Source organism: Lissotriton helveticus, chromosome 1_1, assembly GCF_964261635.1.
Source record: "Lissotriton helveticus chromosome 1_1, aLisHel1.1, whole genome shotgun sequence".
Lineage (NCBI taxonomy): Eukaryota > Metazoa > Chordata > Amphibia > Caudata > Salamandridae > Lissotriton > Lissotriton helveticus.
In genome coordinates, this window is record NC_136057.1 from 1,598,046,913 (window position 1) to 1,598,074,357 (window position 27,445).

A 27,445-nucleotide genomic window follows, 5' to 3' on the forward strand; every position below is an offset into this window, starting at 1 on the left:
ACTGGAGTAGCTTAGAGTAGCACAGAGTAGTAGAGCTGTGGGTGTAAGTAAGTAAAGTGTCAAACAGAGACAGCAGATAGGGTGAACGCAACCTAAATAAGAAGCCATATGCCTGTGTTAAAAGTAGGAAACCACTTTGCACGTCCAGGAAAAATACTGAAATGCTTATAAAATAAAATAATATAGTGTGTTGCAAAAAGTCGCGGAACAAAACATGTACTTGGTTCATGCTCCAGGGCAGAGCTAACACAAGAAAGGAATGGAAGTATCCCACAGGAGCTAAGCAATGGAAAGATTGCAAATGAGAGTGACAACGAAAACAACTAATGGTATGCTGTTGGCAGTTCTAAGCTCACTGAATTGTAAACAATATGTCTTGCAGCACAGTGCATGCACTCTGTAGGCGAGACCTAAAAAGGGGGTTCTTGGCATATTAGAGAGCCCTCAGCAGTTGTCCAGCCAGTAGATTGCTGTACTTCACAATGGCGCTACCAGGATATTAAAAAGAACTACTGTACCAATATACTGATCATCTTTGTGCATGCCTAGCTTAAGCAGACAGTGTGTTGGGACCATGCCATATAAATATTTACAGCTTATATTTACAGCTTATATGATCCTTGTAATTTTACAATAAAATAAAGAAGAGAGCTCTCAGTAGTTCCTTGTGTTTGTGTTTCCAGTGACAACAGCAATATGTCTAGTAAAGACTGTTCCTCTACCAGATAATAGAAATCGTAAGGCACGTCTCCTTTCCTACCCCTAAAGCTAAACGCACAACTGTGGAACATTCACCATGATCCTAGATTTCTCACCTTTGAAAGTGCACCTTCTGATTTTAAAATTCAAATTTTCCTGTTTCAATAAATAAGGATGTGAAAGTTTTGAATGGAAAAAGGCTTGTGAAGCTAAGTTACACATCCTGAAAACCTGTTGTAACTTCAGTACTTTGCTATAATTTATGCATTTACTAACAATAACATTTGCCTTTTTGGAAAGGGGGTTCCTGGCCCCAAGAGACTGCCCTGAAGCCAGGGGACTCCATCCCCCATCATGCCAGGAGGTGCGTTTGCTAACACTTGTTAGCAAACGTGCGTAGTCTAATCAAGCTACAAAAGGCTTATGCAGTCCTCTGGGACATTTGCCTTTCTGGAAAGGGGGTTCCTGGCACCACAGACTGCCCTGAAGCTATGGAACTCCATCCCCATCGCACCAGGCAGCGTGTTTGTTAATGCCTGTGAGGAAGGAGGCATGGCCTCATCATGCTATAAAGCGCTGCTGCAGTCCCACCATGTGGGAGGCACACGGGCAAGGCCAGGCCTGTCTTGTGCCTGTCTTCACCTGGAGGAAGCTAGGCTGGGCTCGGCCAACCCTATGACAACTGCAAGGCCAGAAGGTATTTGTGTGCTCCACTGTATATCTATTTGATATAAGCAATGGTATTTGACATGGGAACTTTGTGCGTTGTTTCACTGTCTCATGGTGCATGTCCCATGGTGCATGGTACTTTTAGAGGAAGAGGCTTGTACTTCACAATAGACTTTATTTTTGCCTCTGTATCTTTGCGGGATTCTTGGTCTCATCTTGACATAAGAGTCTCTGGTTTTAGTGATCAATATTGTATTTCTGTTAGTGTTACCAACTTGTTTATTCGAGCCCTGACTCAGCATTTTTTAACCATTTGGAGGACATAGGTGCTGTTCGGGGAAGGAAGGTGGTCGAAAAATTGTGCAGGGGATTTTTTGAAAGGCCTTCTGAAACCTAAGTGAAAAGAATTGGATCCGTGTTTGGGGGACTGATGTGAAGATATAGCGTTTTACTAGGTGCTCATTCAGTGATTGAGGCAGATGCCAAAACCAGGTTATCACTCCCCTCTAAACCAGTAGCAAATAGTAATCCCCATTGCTTTGACAAAGATTGTTTGAAAGCGCATAATTCTTTTAATGGCTACACTCAAAGCTCAGCCCAAAGACCGGTGTCAAATAGCCACTAGACGCATTGCCTACAAGAAGGTGCTAGACTCAAGGAAGAGAGCAATTAAGGAGGAAGCTTAGGGCCGATAGCAGTCAATTCTGGTAGGTTATTAATTGTCCATTATTTAATGATAACATGTCCCATACCACTTCCTCACATATCCTTCCCGAGAAGTGGGTTGAGCATTTTGAGGATACCTATAAATCTCTGGACATTGGTGTATAAGATGAACCATCTTTGTTAACTAGGCATCAATGCAATGTCATATTTAATATTGAAATTTAATGTTGTTGATTTCATGCTCACCATGGGATGCATGACTGGTCATAAGGCTCCTGGACTGGACCAGATCCCTGCTGACTTGCTTAACATATCAGCTGAGCTCTGGGTTCTGATTCTAAACCGTATACTTAACTTGGCAGTACGTGGAGGCCTCCCACTTTCATGGTTACAGTCCGTCACTATCCCAGTATACAAAAGGGCTCCAGAGACCAGCCAAGCTGTTACAGGCCCATCTCTCTGATTGATTTGGTAGTCAAAGTGATGGGCCGGGTTATTTTGGAGAGGACGATGTCATGTGCGGAGGATGGCTCTATTCTTTCAGATCTACTCTTTGGGTTTCACCCAGGTTTAGGGACGTGTTACCAATGCCTAAACCCTATTCTACTAACCAAAAAGTATACTGTGGTTGAATCAGGGCCACTGTTTATTGCATTTATGGATCTGTTCTTTGCCTTCGACAGAGTAAACGGATCCAAGTTATGGCCCATTTTGCTGCACAAGAGAATGGACATAGATATTGTTTATTTCCTCAGGGAGCTGCACAGGGATATGACACAAGCTGTGTGATGTAACTCAAATGGGTCCTGTACTAGTTCCTTCCCCTTAAAAGAGTGGGGTAAGACAGGGATGTATATTGGCTCCTTTTTTGTTCACCTTATATATGAATGGCTTGGGGGAGAGGCTGTTAGAGAAGCAGGTGGATTGTCCTAGAGCAGAGGCTTGTCAGGTCACTGTGCTGTTAAAAGCGTATGACACGGTTTTGCTGGTGAGAACTGCCTTGGATCTTCAGACACTGTGTAAGAAGTATTTAATCCAGAAAAGTTTTATTCCAATTGCAGCACAGTAACATATAGATTTCTTATCTTCATTAGGGTTCAGTGCAACTGACCCTTCAGATGGTGACCATTCTAAAGTAAGGTTCTTAAAGAATTAGAATGTAGAACAAGTAATAACAAGTATTCTTAGTACATGAATATTGAGATGTAACATATCTCCCTTTTTTGAAAAGAAAAGAAACAAGCATAAAAAGAAAAGAAAACAAAGGAAACACTGTCTAACAAAATCGAAAAATTTCATGGGTAAAAACCTTGAACGTGTAGAGTCTTTAACTCTACCAGCAACAGTGTCATTGTGGGAAAACATGGTATCAGAGATGTTATTTTGTTGTTGATGTGAACTTATTGGAATGGCTACATCTGAACCCAAATCAGAATTGTTAATTTTCTTAGCTTCAAACGTGGTCCTAAAACTTCCAGGACACTTAGCAAAACATGTCTAATATTCGATAACTTGCCATCCTGAGTGATGAGAGTATCTCCAAAAACTTTAGTGATCTTAATAGGTTTAGAAAACTTAGTCATACACTCACCCACAAAACCTGGTTTCTTAATTCTCACCAAATCTCCTACTTTTAAATCATGCTCCTTGGTATTCCACCATTTACCATATCATTCTTTAAAGTTATTTTATTTTTCTTTGACTTTTATACTGGTATCAAGCACATTATAATCATTTTTTAAATTATTTTTGCATTTCTCTTTTAGCCACCAAGGGCAAATATTAGAAGCAGGATCCCTGCCCTTTAACAGATGGAATGGACTCACTTTTGTATTGGAATGTAGAGTAATTCTATACATCCATAATCTTTCCCTTAACAAGTTTTTTCAATCATCACTTTGCTTAACCACATCTGCAATGTAACCCTTCAGAACCCTATTGAAGCGTTCCATTTGACCATTTTCATGGGGTGCATACAGGGAAGTGGTATCATGTTTTATATTGTGACACTTAAGATATTCTTCAATCTCTTTTGAAATAAGTTGAACACCATTGTCTGTTACAATGGTTGAAGGACAACCTTCCCTTGCAAACATTTCCTTGAAAAATTCCAACACTCTAAGAGCTGTAGAAAAAGGAACAAACTTGACCTCAGGCCATTTCGAATGATAATCAACTGGCACTAAAGCATATCATGAATCAGATAGAAGATTCATAAATGGGCCAGAAATATCAAAGGCCAATTTCTTCCAGGGCTCTTCTGGCCACTCAGTATTCTTAACAGGAGGAAAATTAATTTTGAATATTTTTTCACTTTAAATGCATATATCACATTCTCTTACTGTGCGGTCTGCCATTCGATCCATTCCTGGCCACCAAAAATAAGATCTTATTAAACGTTTCATAGCAGACGTCCCAGGATGAGAATTATGGGCTAACTAGAATCGCATCACACACACCAAAAGGAGGTAAACATTTACCATTTTTGTAAACTAAATCTCCATCTAATTCTAATTCCTCTGCAACATTGAAGATAGGCATTAGTTCTTCAGTAATATTTTTTTTGTTTGCCAACCTTCTATAATATACCTCCTGACATTTTGCCATAATGAATAATCCTCTTCACTGGACCGCCAATTCTCCTCTGAAATATCTGCAAAATCACCAACCAGCACATCCTGAATGGTAGTAACAATTTCTAAAACATCATCCTTTTTAGACAGTTGTGTCTCACATGGATGACGTGACATAAAATCAGCTGTGACATTTTTCTTACCTGGAACAAACTCAGTATTAAAACAATATTCCTGTAATCTTGAACTTAATCTAGAAATTCTCGCAGTAGAATTCCAGCCTCCTCCTGGTGAAAGAATATTACCCAAAGGTTTGTGATCCGTCCCTAATGTAAAATTGCTTCCCCATATATAATTCCTAAAGTGTTCAATCGCCCAGACACACGCAAGTAAATCTTTTTTAATGACTGTATACCGTTGTTCTGTTTCATGTAAAGTTCTCGAAGCAAAGCAAACATTCCATTCCTCATTTCTACACTTTTGTGACAAAACCCCACCTTACCATATTAACTTGCATCTACAGTTATAATGCAGTGTTTGTTCATACAAAAAGGTTTTAAAGTGGGTGCATTTACAATATCCTGCTTAATGGTAAAAGCATCCTGTTGATCTTTACCCCATTCAAACATGGCATTGTGTCTTAAAAGATTCCTCAAGGGCTCCATTTTTTAGGCAAAGTTAGTGACAAACTTGCTATAATACTCACACGTGCCTGCAAAGGACAATAATTGCTCCTTTTTACTTGGAGAAGGAGCATTTACAATGCCGTCAACATTCGATTTCTTTGGTATTACCCCATCACCAGTAAGAGTATGACCTAAATATTCAACATTTTTTTTAACATTTTATTTTTGTGTGCCTTAAGTGTCAAACCACTTTGTTTTAGCCTAGAACAAACTTCTGATAAATATTTGAGATGTTCTTCCTCGTTAGCTGAAAAGATTAATGTATCGTCTTGAAAACACTTTACGAAATTATCAATGTCTCTAAAGATGTTGAACATGACTCTTTGAAATACTGATGCCGCCGAGGCCAAACAAAAGGGCATTCTGGTATATTGAAATAATCCTTGTGGAGTGATAAAAGCCGTCGATTCTTCAGTAAGCGGAACTTAATGGTACGCAGACCTCAAATCAAACGTGGAAAACACTTTGGCACCCTCCAACAAAGAAACCACCTCATTAATGTTGGGTAAAGGGTGACAGTCCACAACAATGCCTGCATTTAATGCTCTTAAATCAACACATAATCTCAATTTTTTATCCGGTTTGCGAACTAAAATAATGGGTGAAATCCACTCAGGAGTTAATCGGTTCAATAATCCCTTCTGATGCTAGTTCTTTCAACATGTCCTTTAACTCCTCTCTAAAATTAATGCGTACTGGTCTAATCTTTTGTCTGACAGGTGTTACATTACTCTGAAGTTTGATCTGATGAGAGTAATCTTTGAGTTGTCCTAAAAAACCTGTAAAAACTTCCTTGTAACTGTCTTTTATATATTTTTCCATGTCTTCACAACCTGTAACTGAAATATTATTAGTGCCCATAGATTCATCCAAAATGACTGGTTCTTTAAGTCTTGGATTTAAAATTATCCCAAGCTTCCATTGGTCCCTCCGACCAAGTACATTTATCCCTTTGACAGATACATATAGCTGTATGTTGGCCTTTCTGTACTTAAAACATAGCTCTGTGTAAAAATAACCTACCATGTCAATACGTGAACCGTCATAACTTACAGGATTTATATCAGATGTTAAAATTTTATGAATATCAAAAACACCACTAAGTTTTTCTTCAAAATATTGTTTATAATTAATAGTCCAAGGAGATCCAGAATCGGCCATCAGATTTAAATCCACATCTGAAACTTGAACAATACACATAGGCGAATTCCTAATGGGCATGTCATCAGAATTTTTGATATTTGCTATGCTATCTACTAATGACACAAAACCTTTATTTTGTGAGGTATTATCATCGCCTCCATTTTGTAGACTTCCTGTGGGTCCCTCTAATGCACATGAGACTCTTGCTCGATTTTGAGATGAAAATTTCCTTTGATCTCTACACATTTGAAAAATGTCCAATCCGTCCACAGTTCTTACATTCTCTTTTTATAGCAGGACATCCTCCAAATGAAACCATATGGTTTTTGGTTCCACACCTGTAACAGGCTAACTATTTCTCATTTCTATCAAATCTCTTTAAATTATTGTAATTAGCACTATCAGAAGCGTTAAAATTAGGAGAGTCAATTTTGACTTCACTTTGACGTTTGAGTGCACAAACGTCTTCTGATTTATTAGACTTGTTATTTACATTTCTCACAGTATTCATCCATTTTTTCACTTTGCTCAGATGCTTTTGCAGTTGAAATGGCTTCTGATAGTTTTGGATCACTCATCACCCATAACTGTTCTTGAGTTTTTTTTACAACTTTACAACTCACATGAACAATAATTTGGTCCCTTATCATTTCATCAGACATGTTTCCAAAGTTACAATGTACACTCAATGTTCTTAAGGATGTTAAAAAATCATCAAATTACTAATTTTCCTCTTGTATCCTTATATAAAATTTGAACCTATTCAGAGCTATATTACTTGTAGGCTTAAACCTTTTTTCCATCCTGAGTAAAAGCCTCCTTGCAAACCTTAGTAGCTTCTCCATTTTATGCAATAACAATTTGCAGTAAAGCTCTGAAATCATTTGTCCCTCCAATCCTAGACAATGTAACAGAATACTTTTCTTTCTTTCTGCACCCATTCTATCACCATCAATAGTCTTCATGTAGTTGATGAATTCCTCCTTCCATCTGGACCATGGTAATGGAGGATCACCTTTTGATTGTAAAAACGTAGCTGGTGGTTCAAATTGCATATTTTCTAAATATGAGTTTCACAGAAATGATGTAAAAAATAAATTCCTTAGTTTATACTGTTTTTTTTTAAAGAAAATGTAACCAAAAACAGGGTTTGAATATATCGAAATATGTCAAATCAGGTTTAAAATATTGTAATATGTTCCTTTGAAATAATAAATTATATCCTTTTGTAACTATGAGTTGAAGACAAATCCTCTCGAGTATGTATTATTTATTTTTGTATTTAAAAATTAAAAGCACTTACTTAGTTAATAAATAACTGTAGAAACAGTTCTGGCATTAGTGATTTTGCTCAGCAAAACAATGTCAAAGTATGTTTAAGGAAAACTTGAGCCACGTAGTGGTTGCTATGCCCGTTGCTATGAACACATAAAATGGCTGCCACGTCGTGTGTAGGGTGCGCACACGCTCCAAACAATGCAGACAACGTTGCGGATCAGCGGTGCTGAAGCAAGGTGATTACATTTGAACTTTTGACTCGCGCAAAGCTAAACTTTTAAGTAGACAAGAGTTAAGTGCTTACCGTCAATTCTTCAAGCAATAAACAGTCTAAAAATCCCCATAAAGCTCCGGTTTAGCGTACGCTGATCCGATTTTCTTTTTTTCTTGATCAATATTTTCCTTTCATTTTGAGATGAATCGATGACTGTTAGATTAATAAATGATAAAAATATGGTTCAGGAACACAATTCTTCTGTGCTGCAGCTCCTTGTTGAGAATGGTGTTCCTCCCTTCGTCGCCAAGTTTAAAATAGTTTATTCCAATTGCAGCACAGCAACATATAGAAGTCTTATCTTCATTAGTGCTCAGTGCAACTGACCCTTCAGATGGTGAGCATTCTAAAGTAAGGTTCTTAAAGAATTAGAATGTAGAACAAGTAATAACAAGTATTCTTAGTACATGAATATTGAGATGTAACACACTGCTTGATGGTTTGATCACGTACATGAACTGCCTCAGCCTCTCTACCAACTATAGTAAATCTCAGATGATCGGTGTGGGTCCAAGACGGATGAAGTCAAGATCCTTTCATGTTCAGGGCCACAAACTAACCAGGGTCAGACTTACACATACTTTGGTGTGTTTTTTTTATAAATGATTCACCTGGGCCCCTTTGATAAATCTAAGAGATTATCCCTGTACCGCTCTGTAGGGGCAGGTTTCTCCTCCTTCAGAAGTGGTAGTAAGCCTCTAGGTGCTTTGATTGAAATTTACCAGGCTAAATCGGTCTCTGTGTCCACAGTTGGCGGTGACGTCTGGGGATATATGGAATTAAGGGAGTTCCAAGTGGAGACAAATGGATTCTGTAAACGTCTTTTGGCAGGGCCCATATCTTCTCCCACCTTTATGGTTCATGATGAGTTAGGGTTGCCCTACTTGTCAGGTCGTATTGCGTGTGCCCCATGCTTAGTATCCCACCATATGGGTGAGACCTGCAAATCACTTTAACAGAGATATACTCATGGATTTATGCAGCTACAAGCGTGGAGGTCAATTATATGGCTGGCATACAAACAGGACACTTTTGGTAAGCTAAACTGCTCTGTAAAACTCGCCACATAATATTCTGGAGGCAGATATTCATTGGACACAGAATAGTTATCTATCATGATCACCCAGGTGTATGTTAGATTTCCCATGTTAGACTAATGTTCTGATTTGTTACCTTTGCCTCAAATTGTAAAGCGCTCTGATATCCTTTGGGATCAAGTTTGCGCAATATAAAACTTTATAAATAAAGAAATAAAATAAAGAAATGGGAAACTGCTGAGAGAGAGGATGCAGAACTCAAGAAGACGTCGGTGCGGGGGGACACAGTTCCTAACTGAACCAGCTGTTAAACCCTATCTGCTTAACATGTCCAATAGTCACCATAGGTTTCTTCTTACCAGATTCAGGTTTAGTCAATTTCACTGGTTGCTGGCTTTTCCAATGCCTGACACCTGGAACATGCCTTTGGGGCCTGATCATTTTTTTGTGCAGGATCTTATGCATTTTATATCTTTCTGTGGTTTTTATGATGTCACTCATAGAACTATTTTATTAACCCTGCTGAAATATTTGAATTTTGCCCAGGTCAAGCCCACTTTTATGCACCTTCAGTTACTATCGGATGTTTCTACAACCTATGTTGTTGCATGTTTTCTGCTGCAACATTGAGCTTGGGGAAGACGCTAGATATGAGTTTAGAGCTAGAGTGATCCATTTTGAAGTATGCACTTTATTATTGTTTGAAATTTTTTAGGAACATCTGATGCCTGTAGGGCTAGTTGGCTCCAGTGGCAGCCGGCATAACTTGAGGGTGGTGAGGCGGGAACAGTCGCAGGGCTGCGCAATGCAAAAATAAATAAAATATATACACTTACCTTGCCGCCGGGTCCCGCGTTTCTGCTTCTGCTCTCCTCGTGGGTCTTAAGGAACAGAAAGTGAGGAAGAACAGCTAGGCTCCCCTGACCAATCACAACGTTGCAATGTGATTCGTTTTGAGCATCCTGGTTCAACGCTAAACCAGGAAATGGGGGTCTGGGCATGTTCTCCACGCAGGCTGTAACACAGGGAAAGGCTGCATGACTGTTTGGGCGTTCCGAGAGGGCCGCCAAACTGTCATCTGTACTTAGTAGTGGGCAAACCACTCCTGCTGTGCTCTGAGAGCACAGCAGCCCCTTACCACCTACAAAGGAATCATAAAATGATAATAACTCAAAGTTATTATCATTTTATATTTCCTTTACTTTGCACTGCTCAAAACTACTGGGGCGACGCTCCTCCGCCAGAGCGGAGGAGCCGCCTTTGGTTGGCAATGAATGTAATGTACGTTATTGTGATTTGCTGCTTTCATGGTAGTGTTTTGGTCTCTCCCAAGTATGTGATGGGTTGGCTAGAATTGCCTGGATGGGTTATATTTTTAGCTAACTTTTTTTATTATGTCAATTGTATTTTTTTATGTATATTCGAGGATGGAACTGGTGACATTTTACCCGATGCATTAACCTGTATTCGGTTTTTTATTGATTTTATCTGAATAATGATAATGCATTCTGTTTACGGACTGATTGAAGTATGTAATGATCTTAATATGCACTTTTATGGGCTAATTCAGACTACATAAAGTCACTTTGATGATGACTAACAATATTTGTAGTTGAAAATATGTTTTTGAGATCCAAAGCCATTATTTTTCTATGGAAGAATTCATGTGATGAAAATGAAAGTATGTCTTATAGTTTGAGTGTGGCGACAACATTCACATATCTTCACCTCTGAGTTCAGTTTTTGAATTTCAAATCTGTATGCTGAAGCTACATTCTCGAGTCAAGAGGCCGGCCTAACCTTAACGTAATATTATTGGTTCAGAAAAAGCTATCATTAACAAAACAATCGTAAGCACAAGAAAAAGTACATTCTAGTATCCTTGCATGGTTAAGCCATTGAGAAATCTTTTAAGATGGAGCAATCAAAGGAATAAAAGGATCTCATTCAGAGAAGGGCAGATGAGTGCCAAAGCACTGTTGGTTATGCAGTAAGGTAAATGCTGCAAGTGCTTTTTAATGTTTTGTAGGATTTCGGGAGATGTACCACACCACAGCACAGGGATGCAGTGTCCCAAAGGAGATGCAGTAAGGTTGTTGTAATGATCCACAAATAAATGCAAAAGAACTGGCGGAAACTTCAAAGCAAAGAGGTGCATCATGATTATGGATGTGGTAATGCAATGATCAATCAATTTATGCCTGTAGATTCCCCATTCAGTCCTGGATATTATCTGTAGGATATCAACTATGGCTACTCGCTCCTGAATACTTGTTGCTTGCACCATCATCTGACTGACTCCAGATCTGCAATGGCTGGCTGAATCCATCCCATGCCGTTGACTGGTCTTCTCCCACCCCTGAGTGGACCACATAGGGCTTCTATGCAGCTTGTCTCCAGGAAGCGGCCTTGAGAATCTCCACTCAAACTCCTGTGGGTCACTTAAGCCATCACCCATGGGTAGTCCACAAAGATATCGTACTATTATTGTATCTTTTCTGCCTGACAGTGACTTAGATGCTCCAGTGGACTTAGGCCTCAATCTTTGTTTTTGCCACCACATACAGTTGTCTGCTGGGCTCCGGGCTGCTATCCACGCCCCTGCTGCCGCCGAGGCCACGGATGCCATACCCTGGTGGGATTCGCTGTCCCGGGGTACATCGCACCACAGCACCCACATTGGATGCAGCTGTCGCTGGGGGAGGCATGGTGATCGTGCTATAGAGCGCTGCCTCGACCCCCGTGGTGCGGGACGCTCCAGTGGGCTTTAGCCCTCAATCTTTGTTTTTGCCACCACCTACCATTGTCTGCTGGGCTCCGGGTTGCTACCCACGCCCCTGCTGCCCCCAAGGCTACGGACACCATACCCTGGTGGGACTCGCTGTCCCAGGGTACATCGCATCACAGCGCCCACATTGGATGCAGCTGCCGCTGGGGGAGGCGTGGTGATCGTGCTATAAAGCGCTGCCTCGACCCCCGCGGCGACGGACGCACCCGGGCAAAGCCCAGGCCAAGGGCGGGCCCATCTGAGCCCGTCGGGGGCCGGAAGAGGCTAGGCTGGGCCCCACCTCTTGGTTTTTTTCCTGCAGCTGTGGGGCAACATTGTAATTCCAGACTGGGACTTTGTCCTTCTTTTGGTGGACTGTATGGAGAAGTGTATAGGTGTAGCACCATATTGCGGGTGAAGTATCACCCAAACGGGACTTCTTTGCACACTCACTGTTGTACGGCAGGGGCTTGTAATGGTCTGTCAGGCCGATATTGTTTCTTTCATCCTAATCAGGGTATTAGGTGCTGTGTTGTTATCTTTGCTTAAGATTTGGGGGCTTATTTTGTTATTGTGTCATGGGGAGGCGGACGACTCAAATGAGTCAAGGAGGGACAAAGGCTGTAACCAGGAATAATGTCACAACCATGGATGCTTTTCTATCGAGAGCTGCTTCAGTTATAGACAAGGAGATTGAATTAGTTAATAGGCGTCTTTCTAGATCTCCTTCTAATGGCCTATTCTCTCTCCTTACTGGTCCTATCAACCCCATAAGGGAAGTTGTTATGGAAACACCGAGTATACCCTTGTCCCACGTGCTGGGTACCGACTCACAGCCCAATGAAGCTTCATCTCCTTTGCAAGGAATCTCTTGTGAGGTGCCACATAGGCCATTTTCTCCTGCTGTTATTATTGTGAACAGGGCAAATGGTGTTTCTACGCTAACGACAGGGATTGGTGGCATTAATAGTCATAAGTCCCCCAGAAGCACCCAGTAACATTGGCCCCTCACAACAACCAAGGGTGGTCCAAAGGTCATGTGGGAGCACAAAAAGAAAATCGAAGTCTAGCGAGAGTCAAGCCAAAACAATAAACCAAATGTATCCACCAAGTTAGTTTCTAAAATCATGGTACCTGCATCACCAGTAGTAAATACAATTCACCCGGCTTGATGAAACCAGGAGGGGGTGATTGTATTGTTGTGAATTTCAATAGATCTCTACATTTTGTACGTACACATCGTGATTCTGGTATCCAGGTTCTCCCGTTGTTTTTTTTCTATAAGGCTGACTACATAAGGCGCTCAAACACAAGCATTTCATGTGATAGGTGGTTTCAAAGACCTCGTGAGGTTATGGGTGGTAGCCATCCACAATCCCAAGGGGTCCAATCCCGAACGACTGGGTATCAGCCTGCTACTTGGTTAGAGCTATCCAACAGATTTTCAGCTCTATCAAGGTTGGATGAGTGCGACTGACATAAGAGCTTAGAGCCCGTTGGAGAGTTACCGGATCATCAGGGGTCCCTATGCATTTCTATGCGAAATGTTGTGTCCTGCGCTATGGAGTCATCCGGGAAGACTAGTCCCCAGCAGCGGGTGCTTTCACCGGCTCCACACCAAGGGATGACCGCAAGTGCAGACACTTATAATGTACTTCATAGAATATTGCAGGCTTGTTGGGAACATTTCAGGACCCCTTATTGATGCAGTTCATCAGACAATTCCCTGTGATCTTCTCCAGGAGACTTGGCTTGTGAACTGTAACCTGTTTTTGGAGGGATATAAAGCCTTCTTTGTCCCTGCGTCCCCGTCTCCTTGTGGCAGAGCTAGGGGTGGTTTGGTGATTTATATATCGTTGGCCGTGAACTGCAGGATCCAGCAACTGCCTACTGCTAATAAGGACTCTCATGTTATCGCTCTAAGGAGAGGAAATGACATCATGGGCATTATTCATTTTTATAATGCAATAAGCGTTCAGGGGGAGTGCAAGATTGCCCAGCTGGGTTGCCTTATAAGACAGTCCTGCGGTTCTGTTGCACATAATCTCATGGTGGCGGGGATTTTAATATTCACCCTTGTGGTGATCCCAAAATCAGATGCATGGCTGAGCTGGGATGTGCCAGGATGCAGGGATTCCACTTCGAGCATTCTGTCCAGGGGGACGCACTGAATAATTTGCTTAATGAATTCGCCTTGCTACCATCAATGTCTTTATATGCCCCCCTTAGCATACAGGCCGGTTCCTTTTTTAAAGGATTAAGTGATGGTTCTTTTATAGATCACATCCTGATCTCCACTGGACTCCAATCCAATTTCCGGGGGTTTATAATTATGGATAACGTTTTTAGCGACCATAATCCTATGTGCGTGCACCTTGGAGTTAGGCTGTTGTCAACACAAGCTAGGGTGACAGGCCCAGGCATGTTGAGACCTGTGGATGGAAGACGCCGCCTAAAATGGTCGCAGATATCTCCAGACTCATTTTATGGCGAGGTACAAGTGTCATGTGCAACTGAATTAGCTTCCTGTGTGTCATCTAGCTCCCACCCAGGGGTGTCCTCAAGGCTTTTGACATCATTACTACCAAGATAGGGGCACTCTTAAGCGCCCCTTCACATAGGACGGTGCTATCCGACCCTAGATGGTTCGACCCACTATGTTCTAAGGAAGCAAGACAATTAAAATATGCTTTAAAAGCTACCCCGAGAAATTAATCCTTGATTTGCGCCCGCCGTCTTGAGTACAAAGGGGCATTGGCCACACGTAAGGGCAAACTGAAGGAGGAAATGTGGAGAGATCTATTGGATGCAAGTACCTTGGGGAACAGCGCAAGGTTTTGGGCATTATTAACCAACCTTTATTTGTAAAGGCTAGGGATGGAGAAGTAGGCACTAATATAACCGAGGATGAATGGGTGTCTCATTTTAAATCTATTTTTAGATGCCCCATAGATCAACCCCAACTCCAAGGCAGGGCTAATACCAATGCTCCAGTAACGTTTGAGCAGAAAAAGGTGGATAAGGGCATTTTAGGGCTGACTTGCAACAAGGCCACAGGCCTGGACGGCTTTCCTCCAGACCTTTTTAAATCAAACCCACTTCTCTGGGCTCCGGTTCTGACGGCTGTGCTCAATGCGGTGGCCAGGATTGGCTGCCCGGACTCCTGGGGCACCTCCACCATTGTGCCGGTTTTCAAGAAGGGCGATCGTAATAGCACTTCGTGTTATAGACCGATCTCCCTTCTTGACTGCGTGGTTAAGGTTGTGGGTGGGGTGTTACTGGGAAGATTATCCTCCTGGGTGGCAGAGAACAAGATCATCTTCGATATACAATATGGGTTCCGTACAGGGTGATCCACCATGGCCCAATGCCTTAACTTATATTTGATCCTGGGGAAGTATACAATCGCCCGCCAAGGTACGATCTACATGGCCTTCATGGATCTTTCCTCTGCTTTCGATTGTGTCAACCGGGGGAAACGGTGACAATCCATGAGGGCCATGGGGGTGGAGGATAATTTGGTTGACTTCCTGGAGGATCTGCATAGGGACACTAAGGCTAACATTAGATATGCCCAGGATCTCTGTCTATTTAGGGATTTTAAAGTAGAAAGGGGGGTGCGGCAGGGGTGTATCCTGGCTCTCTTTTTATTTAATTTATATATTAATGACCTGGAAAAAACTCTGGTAAAAACAGGGGTCGATTTCCCATATGTGGGGCGATGAGGTCTGACCGTCGTGCTATATGCGACTACGCGGTCCTCGTTGCTAGGACGTCAAGGGGACTTCAGACCCTGCTCAACACCTTTTGGAGCTTTATGGAAGCCCGTGACCTCGCAATTAATAATTCTAAATCTTATATCATGAAGGTCGGGACCCACCCGAAGAAACACTACCCCTTTAAAGTGGGTAATGAGGAAGTACCAATGACCTCGATATTCTCTTACCTGGGTGTTTTAGTAGATGACCGCCTGAATTGGGGGGCCCTGAATCAGAGGAAAAAAGGGGAGGTCATAAGGGTGAATGCAGCAATTTTCAACTTTGCCGCGAAGATGGGTAAGCGCCCGATTGCGGCAATGGTGAAAATATATCAGGCCAAAAGTGTTGCCATACCTAGTTATGGGTGCAAAATCTGGGGCTATGCAGCAACTGATGCTCTGCAGGTGGCAGAGAACACCTTTTTTAAAATGCCTCCTAGGAGTGCCCAGCGGAACATCAAACCTCGAGGTACATGGAGAATTGGGGTTGCCATTTATATGTGATACTTTGGCTATGCGCCCTTTGTTGTTTTGGCTTAACTGTTGGCTAAACAAAGGTTTAGCTCTAAACCACCAGATCTTAAGAGAAAATATGAGCCTTGATCATATGTCACGCATTCCATGGTTAACATACATTAAGGGCTGTTTTGAAGAGCTGGGGCGGCCAGGCCTTTTTTAAAGCCTGACACTATTACTTTGGAGGATGTGGAATTTTTAAAGAAAATTTTTACTACCCTAAAAAAGCTTGGTAGAGATGATCTAGAAATTGGAAAATCTAGAGTCTGTAAACATGTGATGCTTAAAACAATCACATCCATTGAGCCATATCTCTTGTGGCCATTGACGTCTCATGAGCGGTTTTTATTGATTAGGTTCCGATTCGACTATTTCCATCTGTTGCTTGCAGTCCAAAAAGGAAGCTGCAGAGGTCAGGTGTTAGCATCCTGTGGCTGCAACGGAGTGTCTCCTCAGGATTTGCTACACTTTATGTTTTTCAGTAAATTTTATGAAGTACCTCGCAGATATTTTTTAACTCCTCTTTTAAAGAAGTTGAATTTTATCCTGGTCCACCCAGCTCTTTTTTGTTTACAACTGCTGAAACCAGAATGTATATCTTTTATAGTAGGCTTTCTGAAATCCTCATTGAGATCTAGGATATGTATGGAGAGCTAGTAAACCCTCAACATTGGTAGGCACCCCCCAATACCACCTATAAAGATGAAGTTTTGTCTTTTGGCTGTGTGTTTTTGCACCCCTATTATACCTTGCACTAGATGTATATATTTTTGCTTTTTAAGGGACTATCTTCCTCCATATTACTGTTATGAATTGTATGTTTTAATTGCTATATGGAGTTGTGTAACTTTTATGGTTTTATTCTAAAACCGAATAAAGTATTTTGAAAGAAAGAAAGAAAGACTTAGACCCTACGTCTTCTGGAGGCACCTTCCATGGATGACTCAACGCAGTCCACCCACCTGGGTTGCTCTCCTCCCAGTTCAGCTGGATTATATTGATGCTCTCCAGTGACTGGCTGCATTCAGTGCATGCAGTGAATTGCAGCTTTGTTGCTCATGGGTAGAGGTATAAAGACAGAGAATCAGTGAGAGCAACGCGGTCAATCTCTCACTCCTTTTTTCAGCCATTACAAGCCCAGGAGCAGCGACCAATGACAAGATAAGAGCAGCATCACTCCGATCATTAATGCGCCTCACCGAAACACATCCACACTGTGCCCAACGCAGTTCAAAACTCTTACAACTAAGCACACAGCCTTGGTGCATCCTGCTAACCCCCTGCTAATGGCTTTGGTGCCTTGCCAGAGGACTATGAAGCACTATATTGTTTAAACACAACTCCAATACAATAGAGGGAAAACAGCATTTTCACTGTTGGAGTACACAGAAGCAGAAGAGGCAGGGAAATGGGTCTAAAATCACAAAAAACACTTAGACAAAGAGGAACAGCATGAAAGTAATATTTGGAGAAAAAAACGAAATATGGAGATTGTATCAGAAAGGACGGAGAGGCGGGATAACTTCAATTTTAAAAAGACAGCACACTCCTTCCCAACCTCCATACCCTCAACCTTATACGGAATGTCCACAATGAACATTACCACGCCCGCAGTCTCTAGTCTGCACAGCACCCCGTTTACAGAACTAGCCTGATTTGGGATAAAATAATATTATAATATTGATGCCTTACGCTATATACAATATCTTCCACCTCTCTCTTTTTAATCCTTAGAACTAAGCTCACTCCTCTGTATTAAACAAACTGTACAACGGGCAGGCTAATAATTCCTTATTCCCAGGATTTAAATCGTGATTAGCATTAACATTTTGAGGGGAATGCAGATAACAGAGTTTGTCACCAGAACCCTTTCATGGGTCCACTATAGGTAATAAGAGCAATAAGAGCATAAACCATCAATGTATTGATCAAAAAAGAAGACACTTATTCAATGTGAAAGTCCTTACTCTTTATTAAACAAATAGTAATAAATTAAAAAATTCCAAAAAAACATAATTCATGAATTACAGAAAGAATATTTGAAATGGCTGTGATTCTGGGTTCTTTTTAAACATACTGTGAACGTTCCACTTTTTACATCCAATCAGAGTGAGTGACCACTAAGACCCCTATGCCTGTGGTACGTGCTAGGCATAATTGACTAGTATTGTACAAATGGCCCAGTGTTTTATGGTTAGAGACCAAATTATTTTTTTTTTTTTTTTTTAGAGAGCTTGGTCTAGCTGGGACTCCAGCACTCTTTACTAATGTTGCACTGGGGTAAATAAGCAGCAGGCAGACTTCACTAAGGTGGCCAGTCTGAGCTCCTCTGCTAGATTGTCCAAAAACACCTACGAACTTAGGGCCTGATTTAAAAATGGCCAGACAGCCCTTTTTTCCACCAGGAGAACGGAGTAATTCACTCTGTTCCCCTGTTGAAGGGACCGCTCGCCACTGCCGTCATTTATAATGCATTGTCGGGAACCGATGTGATAGCGGCTCCTGCCAATGGATTTCACTGCTTAGTGCAGGACTCCATCACCAGGATAGAACCCTGCACTAAACAGTTTCATTTTCAAAAATAAAATGTTGTTTTTGAAAATAAAAAAATCAAGTGCCCATTTTGCCATGCAAGTCATCTCCCATGGTGAGGGAGGGTGCCTTATTTTTATTTTACTGACCCTCACCGCCTAGCGTTTGGCTGGCGGCGACGGGCAGTAAACAAAATGGCTATATATCTGCCCATCATAATTGAGGTTGTTGGGGGGCGGCTGAGAGACATACTGCTATTTTTTAGACAACCCTTACTCTATTAGGCCATTGGAAAGGCTTGGCTATGGAGGTGACTGAGAAGACACCCCTGTAGCCAAACCTATCGTCTGCTCACATCAAAATCTAGTGGGCAGACCATTATCTTGGAGGTATAAGTACTCTGTTGCCATTGGTTGTATGACATTACAACGCATGCTAATACATCGCATGCCATTACATTGCGGTTTTTACAATGCAAGTCGTTACAACGACTTGCGTTGGAGGGCGCTGGACTTAGGAGTAGTATAATTTACTATTCCAACTCCAGTCTACATACAGTAGAGAAGGTGTTGGATAGTAAATTATACTATTCCTTGTCATAGAGCGCCATCCAGCATCGCGATGTAATGACCGCGTTGTAAACGACGTTTCCCGTTGCCATTGCAATAGAGTACCGATACCGCCAAGATATAAATCAGGCCCTAGATCCCTTCCCATGCTCCTGGGGTGTCCAGTTTGAGTGTTCAATGTTTATTTAACCTTGTCAGAGTGAAGCGTAACACAATAGCTTTTTACCTGATCACCACATCAGAAAAATGGCAAAAGATAGACTCTGAGAGGATAGATGGACTCATGGCCTACATTGCAAGTTTCCCTTTTACATGCGGCATCTCCATAGTTGCTTTTATTCACACAAAAAGTCTTCAGCTGTATGGCCTGTGGCCTGTGCCAATTTCTTACTCGCATCAAGATGGCTAGAGCTAGAGGGACTCTCAATGAAAGGAGGCCAGTTATCTATACAGCCAACAAAGCCAGATCTATTAGAGTTATCAAGAACACGCACAAGCAGAAGAAATGCAATCAAACATGATTATATGCTCGCAGAATCTGGCTCTCATCCATTAGGTGAGTACCTATCTAATAATGGCATTGGAGAAAACTGGACTCATGTAACGGTCTAAAAACTGTTGCCAACTGGACCAAAAGCAGTAATTGGTCAAACCTAATTAAAGAGGTTGTGTTGTTAATAATACTTTCAACATTCTGTCAATTTCTATTTTTAAATTCTTCCAATCCCCATTTGTACCCTCTTTGTAATCTTGTACCTACATTGGCTGTCCTTGTTTTTAACTTCAACAGCTGAAACAGGGCCAGGCCCTGAGGGGGTGGGACATAATGTGTTGTGATCTCTTAGAGCAGCAGATGTGAACAACAACTTCCTTGCTTTGCACGCGGCTATTGTACCAGATCAACAACTAATACTTCCTGTCCTTCACTTAATTATGCTTCTCTGATAGGCTGAAGCAGAGCGGCATCTAGGTACCAGAATTGCCTGCAAAACAACTTTTCAACTTTTTATTATCCATCTGTGATTGCGTGATGGTAGACATCAAGAGTAGACGTTGGCAATAGATTCAGATATCTTCCCTGAGGTGGGAAATAATAGATGGGTAACATCTCAGTTTAGAATGTCCTTACTTTTTAGTAAGATTGGATGTCTCACCTGCTTTCTACTTCCACCAATGGATATGCAAGCCTCTTTTATTGCTAAATTAGTTTGAAAAGAAAGGGCGGGCTTTAAAGACGACTTGAGCTCTGCATCAACTGCATGTTCACAATCCTGAAAGAAGTCCAGCTTAGCAACTTCTAAAATATTCTATCAAAAGACACTCTCAAAAAAGTGCAATGAATGAGTTGTTTCTAACTTTTAGCATCAACATCATCAAAACAGTCAGAAAAAGGAAAAAGTGTATGTTTTGCTCAATCTATTGATTGATTTGCCTTTAAATTGAACAAAGAAAGATGTAAAAAGAAGACTTTGCATAGAAAATTGTTACATTTAAACAAGACTAATGTTAAGCAGATTCACGGTTAAGTTTGAATGTGTGTTGCCAGGGAGATAGATGGACCCCTCTAGGGTTCTTCATTATCCATGTTTTGTAAAATAGTACTCCGATCATTATATATGAATGGAAAAAAATTCTAAGGAAGTTCTTTATCATAAGCTTTCTAGACAGTACAGATCTTTCTGTGAGGCGGAGGAGGTCTACTTAACTTATCGTCATAACTTAAAACACATAAATAGATTACGGACTTCTTGTAATAGATTAAATACAATTCTAAAATGGGACATCATCTCTTTTAGTTACAGGACACCATGTTTGGAGTCCCTCATTAGGCCTTGAATATTCGTCCCAAAATGGATATCTCTATGGGCACATGCTGAAAAGGTTTCGAGTCCTGTGACCGTTTTGCTAAGTTGTCTCTGGTGCCTTGCATCCAGCAGTGATATCACAAGGGGATTTGCAGATTCTAGAGCAAATCAAACCAGTAGCGTATGTCCATCACGCTAATGACATTCTGAATTAATTAGTAACAAGTTGTCTTTACACGCTTCCCATTCTGTTCCAAGGGTAGAGATCCTAGCAACCTACACAAAGGACCACTAGTGACCATTAGCTTCAATGCAGAGAACATACAACCAACAAAATGTGATTGCATTTTCCCTTCTTAATAGATTTTTGCTACAGAAAGTTGATTAATAAAAGGTTCCTCAATGGAAAGAGCCACCCGTACTGGATCAATCCTTTTGCCCAGTCTTTGGCTTGGGAGGAAGAGCGGACAAATGTCTTAAATCTCCAACAAGTTTCCTTGCTCTGGGCTCCTGGAAGCCTTGTCTTCACTCAGGGCCAAATTGTCCTGCAGGCCATTAGGCGATGAGGCATTAGTGGGTGCCCCATCACCTCCCTCTACAGGCTTGCCTGCCACATCTGCTTCGGTGTGTGTTTTCTGGTGTTTACTCAGGTGGTCGCTGCGAGTAAATCGCTTGTTGCATAACAGGCAGGTGAACTTCTTCTCTCGGGTGTGCGTCCGGACATGCCTCTCCAGCTCGTCGGACCGGGTAAACCTCTTGCCACAAAACAACCAGTTGCAGACGAAGGGCCTCTCACCTGTGTGCCACCGTAGGTGAGCCTTTAAATGGGAGGCTTTTCCGTATACCTTACCACAACCTGGGATGTGACAGCTATGAATGGGCTTCTTCCTGAGGCTGGCTGCTGAGGCACCTAATCGTTCCAGCTCCTGACAGTTTGGACAATCACATGTTGACCGGCCGTTTGCTGCACCATAGGAGCCCCCCCGAGGAGGTTTTATCCCAATGGATCCCTCCATAAGAGAGTTGTTGGACACTGGCTTGGGTTTATACATGTCCTGAGACAGCATGTGCTGGCTAGAAGTAATGCCAACTCCCGGATAGGAAGCAGGGCTCAAGGTTGTGAACTCTGGACTGTAGCTGGAAAGTTGTGAGTTGATGGGCATCTGTGATGGTACTGAAGATTGCAGGCTGTCTGATTGAGACTGGGCACTCAACCAGTTAGAGTTGGAATGCATGTCCCACCATGATGCAGTTGCATTACTTGAGCTGGTAGATATGCTTGGGTGAATGCCTGTTTTGTACCAGGATCCATAGGAGTGTGCCAAGTCCAAAGATGTGTAGACGCTGGGAAGGCAATCTGTGGTTGTGTGGCTCTTGGAGGCCAGGATGGATGATTCTTGGTTTACAGATGACGAGGCGAAGGAGTGAGAAAAGGGGCTATAGTCTGTACTGTAGGCAGTAGAAGCCTGGGGACTGGAGGAAGGTGACAAAAGGCCATTGCCATTGGGGTATGCAGCAGCATAAGATTCACCCATCCCGTCAGAGACGCGGTTCCTTGGGGTACAAAAGTCAGAGCTAAGGTTGTAAAGCTTTTTGGATGTATCAGACACTGTTTTACTGAAAGTGGTTGTATCCTGAATTGGACTAGACCCTCCAAACTTGTTGCAGGCAGCTGTCAGCATAGCAAGCGGGCTGGAACCATACCTAACTTCTTCCTAGAAGATGTAAAGATAGTGGTATTAGTAAAAAAAATCTTGGGGCACAACATTTTCACATATGCATCCAATACTTCTCCTCATATACAGTAACAAAAGGCTACCATCTTTAGAGAGGGATTGGCAACATTCGGATTAGGATGCACGTAACAAAAACAAAACAAATTAAATGATACAGGTTGTGGTCCATGATGGTCATTTTTGTATACATTTATATTCTTATAATATACACCACTGCCCAAGTAATACAAACATACATCTTTCTAGTCTACACACAGCATTAGTTCAAACCCGTTGAGGTGTTCTCTTATAGATCAATTTGCTGAAATGGAAGCTCATTAGATTGTGGACTAATTCTAAGCCCTGCTTCACTATCCCAGGAAATTTGTATACGCAAACACTTGCAAATACGTATAGGAGGAAACTAATTTGTTACCATAAACTGTTTCTCCCACACATAGAAGGGTAAATATCTGGTCAACTGAGAAAATCCTTGAATTAGTGAGAATACAAAAACAAAGGCTGTGGAGCACGAGGTTGGAAATCAAAATAGAAGTCTCTTGAAGGTGGATAAGTAAAATATATTCACAAAAAATATTGACTACCAGGAAATGAATACTCAATTTCAGGATGTAGAGTTAGCAGTTGTCTTAGCATCAGGCAGTGTCACAAAATTACTCCTGCTCTTGTCAATACCATCAAGGGACGCAAAACAAAACAGTTTAAGAGGGTTATTAGATGTGCCCAAGTGTGGGCTCCAAAGGAATGAAAAGAGTATCCTTTGACTGAGACAGGTACTGAACTAAATTCACAATACTCAATCTTGTACATGCGGCTAAACTTGTAGCCGATTTGGGATCTGACCTCCAAGCCTTCCAAAAAATGGTATATTTAACAGAGCAAAATAGATGGCTGTGCTTCTTTGTCACACCACTGCCCCTAAAAATGTATACTAAGTTGAAGACTTAAAATATTTGCCTTAAGCTTCAAAGAAAAGCTTCTTCAGTGCAAAAGGCGATTATAGAGTGAATCCAGTAGTGGCTGCTACCAGCCCCTTTGGGGGAGGGTTGCCGAAAAAAGTTTTAAAAAACAAAAACACTTCGCCGTGACAGCCAGTCGCCACTTCTCCTCTGTTCTCTTCTTCCTGCCTCGAGTCTACTTCAAAATGCAGGAAGCACCCTCCCAGCCTCCCAATAGCCAATCTCAATGCTGCAATGCAACTTGGTGATTGATCTGAGTGCAGTGTTTTGGCACTCAGCCAGGGAAGGTGGCCTTGGCATGTTGTCTATGCAGGCTGTAATACAGCCTGCATGGAGAAGATGCGAAGTGCGCATAAATGGTTGGCGGCCCTCTTGGTCCGGCCAAACAGTCATGTGAACTTAGGAGTGCACTTAGGAGTGGGCAAACCACTCCTCCCCTGCTACTTTGTAGTTGGAGCAGCCCCGCCCCGAAAGCTGCTGCAGCAGAAAGTCACAGAAAATGATAACGCAAGTTATTATCATTTTAAGTTTTCTTTACTTCACTGCATTGAACCAGTGGGGCGATGCTCCCCCGCCTTAGCAGATGAGCTGCCACTAAATGAATAGCATCTAGTCATGCACTTCCTGTAAAACTAATTGGATTCATTACATTTTGTCCTTACCTTGCATCCAATTGTTTATATACTTGGTAGATAACACATCATTTAAAAAGTTAACAATCTTTTATGGTTTAAAGAAGAATAAACAGTTATGAAATTCTAAAAACTTGTTCTCTAGTTGCTGTATACGTTATAATTTTTTTAAGGAATCCTCCCTACAATTTTAATTTAGTATATTTTGTGCTACGTATGAGTCAGCTATACACACTACTATAAAACGATAGGCTACAATGTTGAGTATGTATCTAAAGATCGCTCAGTGCAGATGGCATTCATGCCATCGGCCAATATAAGGCTTACAACAGAAAAGAGTGCCTTTTGAAAGAGAAAAAAATGAGTTTTCAGAGCCGGACATACTAATTTGAAACCTCCCTGGCGTTTTTTGTTTTTTTAACAATGCTCCACTTATACTTGCTAATCTGAACAAGAAAAGGGGAGGGAACTCTGGGCTTACATTACCCTAGGTCTTTTTCTGAGATACATGAGCTTCAACACCTTAAGACAAAAGCACATCTGGCTGTGTTGCAAATAGCTGGTAAAAGAGGGTACAGACAAACACCGGTCTGTCGTGGTCATTTTTCTGAGATAAGAAGGCAGCCCTAAGACAGAATAGGGTATTGTTTTCTCTCTGGGAAAAAGTCACAGTCTAGAAAATTAAATAACCTTGACTTAAAAAGAAACAGTAAAACACTCAAGTCTGGAAAATAAGTTAAACATTTTAAATTATACAACATGGGAAATATATAATAATATGATTTTAAAAATGTGAATGGTGAAAAAAATTAACATAAAAAGCCCTGATGCATTGTGCATTGCATATTTGAAGGTGGATGGTTCACGTTATGGGAACAAAACAGAACAAGCATTTGGAATGCAATAGGTCTCACAGTTGTGAGGGTTTAAGCTATTGGCATTGTAAATGATAATGCGTTTTATTTATCTGTTTTGATAATTAACACATAAATAAAAGGCTTTGTCATTTACCATGCCAATAGCGCAAACTCTTGTAACTGCGAGACCTATTTCACTTCAAAGAAATGCCACCACTATCCCGGGCTGCTTGGAAAGTGAAAGCAGGCATAGCGGGCTGAATGTTGCAGGAAAGCATGTTGTGCCTGCAGTAGGAGAAACTCATTAAAGAAAATAGTGTTCACAGACTAATTAAGACATACCATGTAACAACAGAAGTAAAAGGTCCAGTCCTCATGGGAGGTTACAAATGAAGACAAGGCGGTACTAAGGAGGGACTGACAAGCTTATTAACAAATCAGAAGTCAGCATTTACAAAGGACAATGACCCAAGCCAATGACAAATATGGGCAGGGAGTGGGCGGGGCTTCAAGTCCATACTCGAATACATCATGCCTCGCAGAGCAGTGCATGCGCTGCCCAGGCTTGACCAAAATATGGTGCCAGTACATCTCACAGGTAATAGGCTAAATATTCCCTTATTTAGCCCATCGTCTCTTTAAAAGGAAAAACAATTGCAGCCTGAATGTACTGCACTCAACCCGAACCACGATTTATAGCCACACGAGAGCGCTGCATAAACAGCAATCCACTGCACAATATATGCAATCCAGACCACACAGGCGAGGGGGGGCTGCTTAATGCGATAACTACATATCCATTGTGGAACACCATGAAACCCCGCTAGGAATTAATGCAAATATGGTTTATGAATATATCTACCTTAGGAATTGTTATGAGTGTGAAACATGTCCATCTGTGCATTACCAGAAGATGAGGTATCCACAAAGTGATGGAGGGGTCGAGAAACTGCTTGTGAAGAAGGTGGTGACCACATGGAAGATAACCCTTTTCCATTAGGAGAGTGCAGAACAAGGGCATGTTGTGCACGAGCACCCTTCCTGAAAGCTATAGCCTAACATGGCATCCATCCTGCTGGAAAAGCAACTCCGTGGCTTGCAGACAAGCGGGCAAATACTGGAGTCTGGTATGACCAATCCAGCTTTGCTTCACAGTTGGCGCCTAACAGGCCGCCTCTTCTCGCGTCAGGGAGGACGTTGAAGTTGCCGTGTTTTAGAAACGTTTATCTAGGGAATTCGGAGCAAAGTGCAAGAATTGATGGAAGCGACACACAGCAGTCGGGAGAACTCCTAAGAATATTTAAAATTTCACAATTATTTCTCCTCAGACTCCCCCCTTCCCTGAATGGACTATCCTTCTATGTGAGCGAGGGCATAGAGATTCCAAGAGCACCCCACTCCTTTACTCTGAGAATCCTTTGGAGACTGGGGCCTGAAGGGACTAATGCTTAAAGGGGACCAGGAAAATCCAAGACCAAGAACCATAGACACAGGTTATCAGGAAGAAATATTTAATGGGACTGACTCAGAGGGACGCTTGAGCTGCAATCCCCACATTTCAAGGCTAGAAGAACTACACAAGTGACCACCAGTGTAAGGAGTGTATTGAAAATGCCACACATTTGTTAGGGAGCTTTCCCTGACATGAGAACGATCTTGAAAAATATGATTCACCTGTAACACAGAGAAATGTTATGTTATGTTATAAGAGACTTATAACGCGCACAATTACTCTGGAGTATCCTGGCGCAATACAGACTCATACGTGTGGAAGGAAAGGATTAAAAGAAAGCCTAATTAAAAAGGTGAGTTTTGAGAAGTCTCTTAAAGGTACCAAGATCCTGAGTGTGGCGTAAAGTAACGGGGAGACTGTCCCAGAGCAAGGCTACCTTGACCGAGAGTGACTGACCCCCCAATCTAGAGCGTCGGAAGCGCGGGGTGGCCATCAGACGGTGGGAGGCAGAACGCAGAGGGCGTTGCGGAATATAAAAGGCCACACGTTTCCTAATATAAGAGGGACCGGAATCATGCAGAGCTCTATGTGCCAAAGAGAGGGCCTTAAACTGCACTCTCTGGGCCACAGGTAGCCAATGAAGGTCGCAGAGGTGTGCCCTTATACTAGTTCTCTTAGAGATGTTAAATAAGAGTCCAGCCACCTAGAAGGTCTGAGATCCAAGACTGCTCCAGATTCCCATTGCGTCTGAGATTATGAGAAACCAAATCTTAAATTGCAAAAATGGGTCCTGAACCAAATGTGTTATAAACAGTGGAAGATGAAATTGGATCCTCA

General features: G+C 41.9%; 1 protein-coding gene across 1 annotated transcript in view; it reads right to left on the minus strand.

Annotated features, from left to right (window-relative positions):
* Positions 1 to 18,019: 18,019 nt before the first annotated feature.
* Positions 18,020 to 27,445, minus strand: part of SP7 (Sp7 transcription factor) — a 36,408-nt gene continuing 26,982 nt past the window's right edge. The window contains exon 2 of the mRNA XM_078687636.1: positions 18,020 to 22,686. Coding sequence (XP_078543762.1) covers positions 21,448 to 22,653 — 1,206 coding nt within the window. The 5' untranslated portion in view covers positions 22,654 to 22,686 and the 3' untranslated portion in view covers positions 18,020 to 21,447. The remainder of the gene's footprint in view (positions 22,687 to 27,445) is intronic.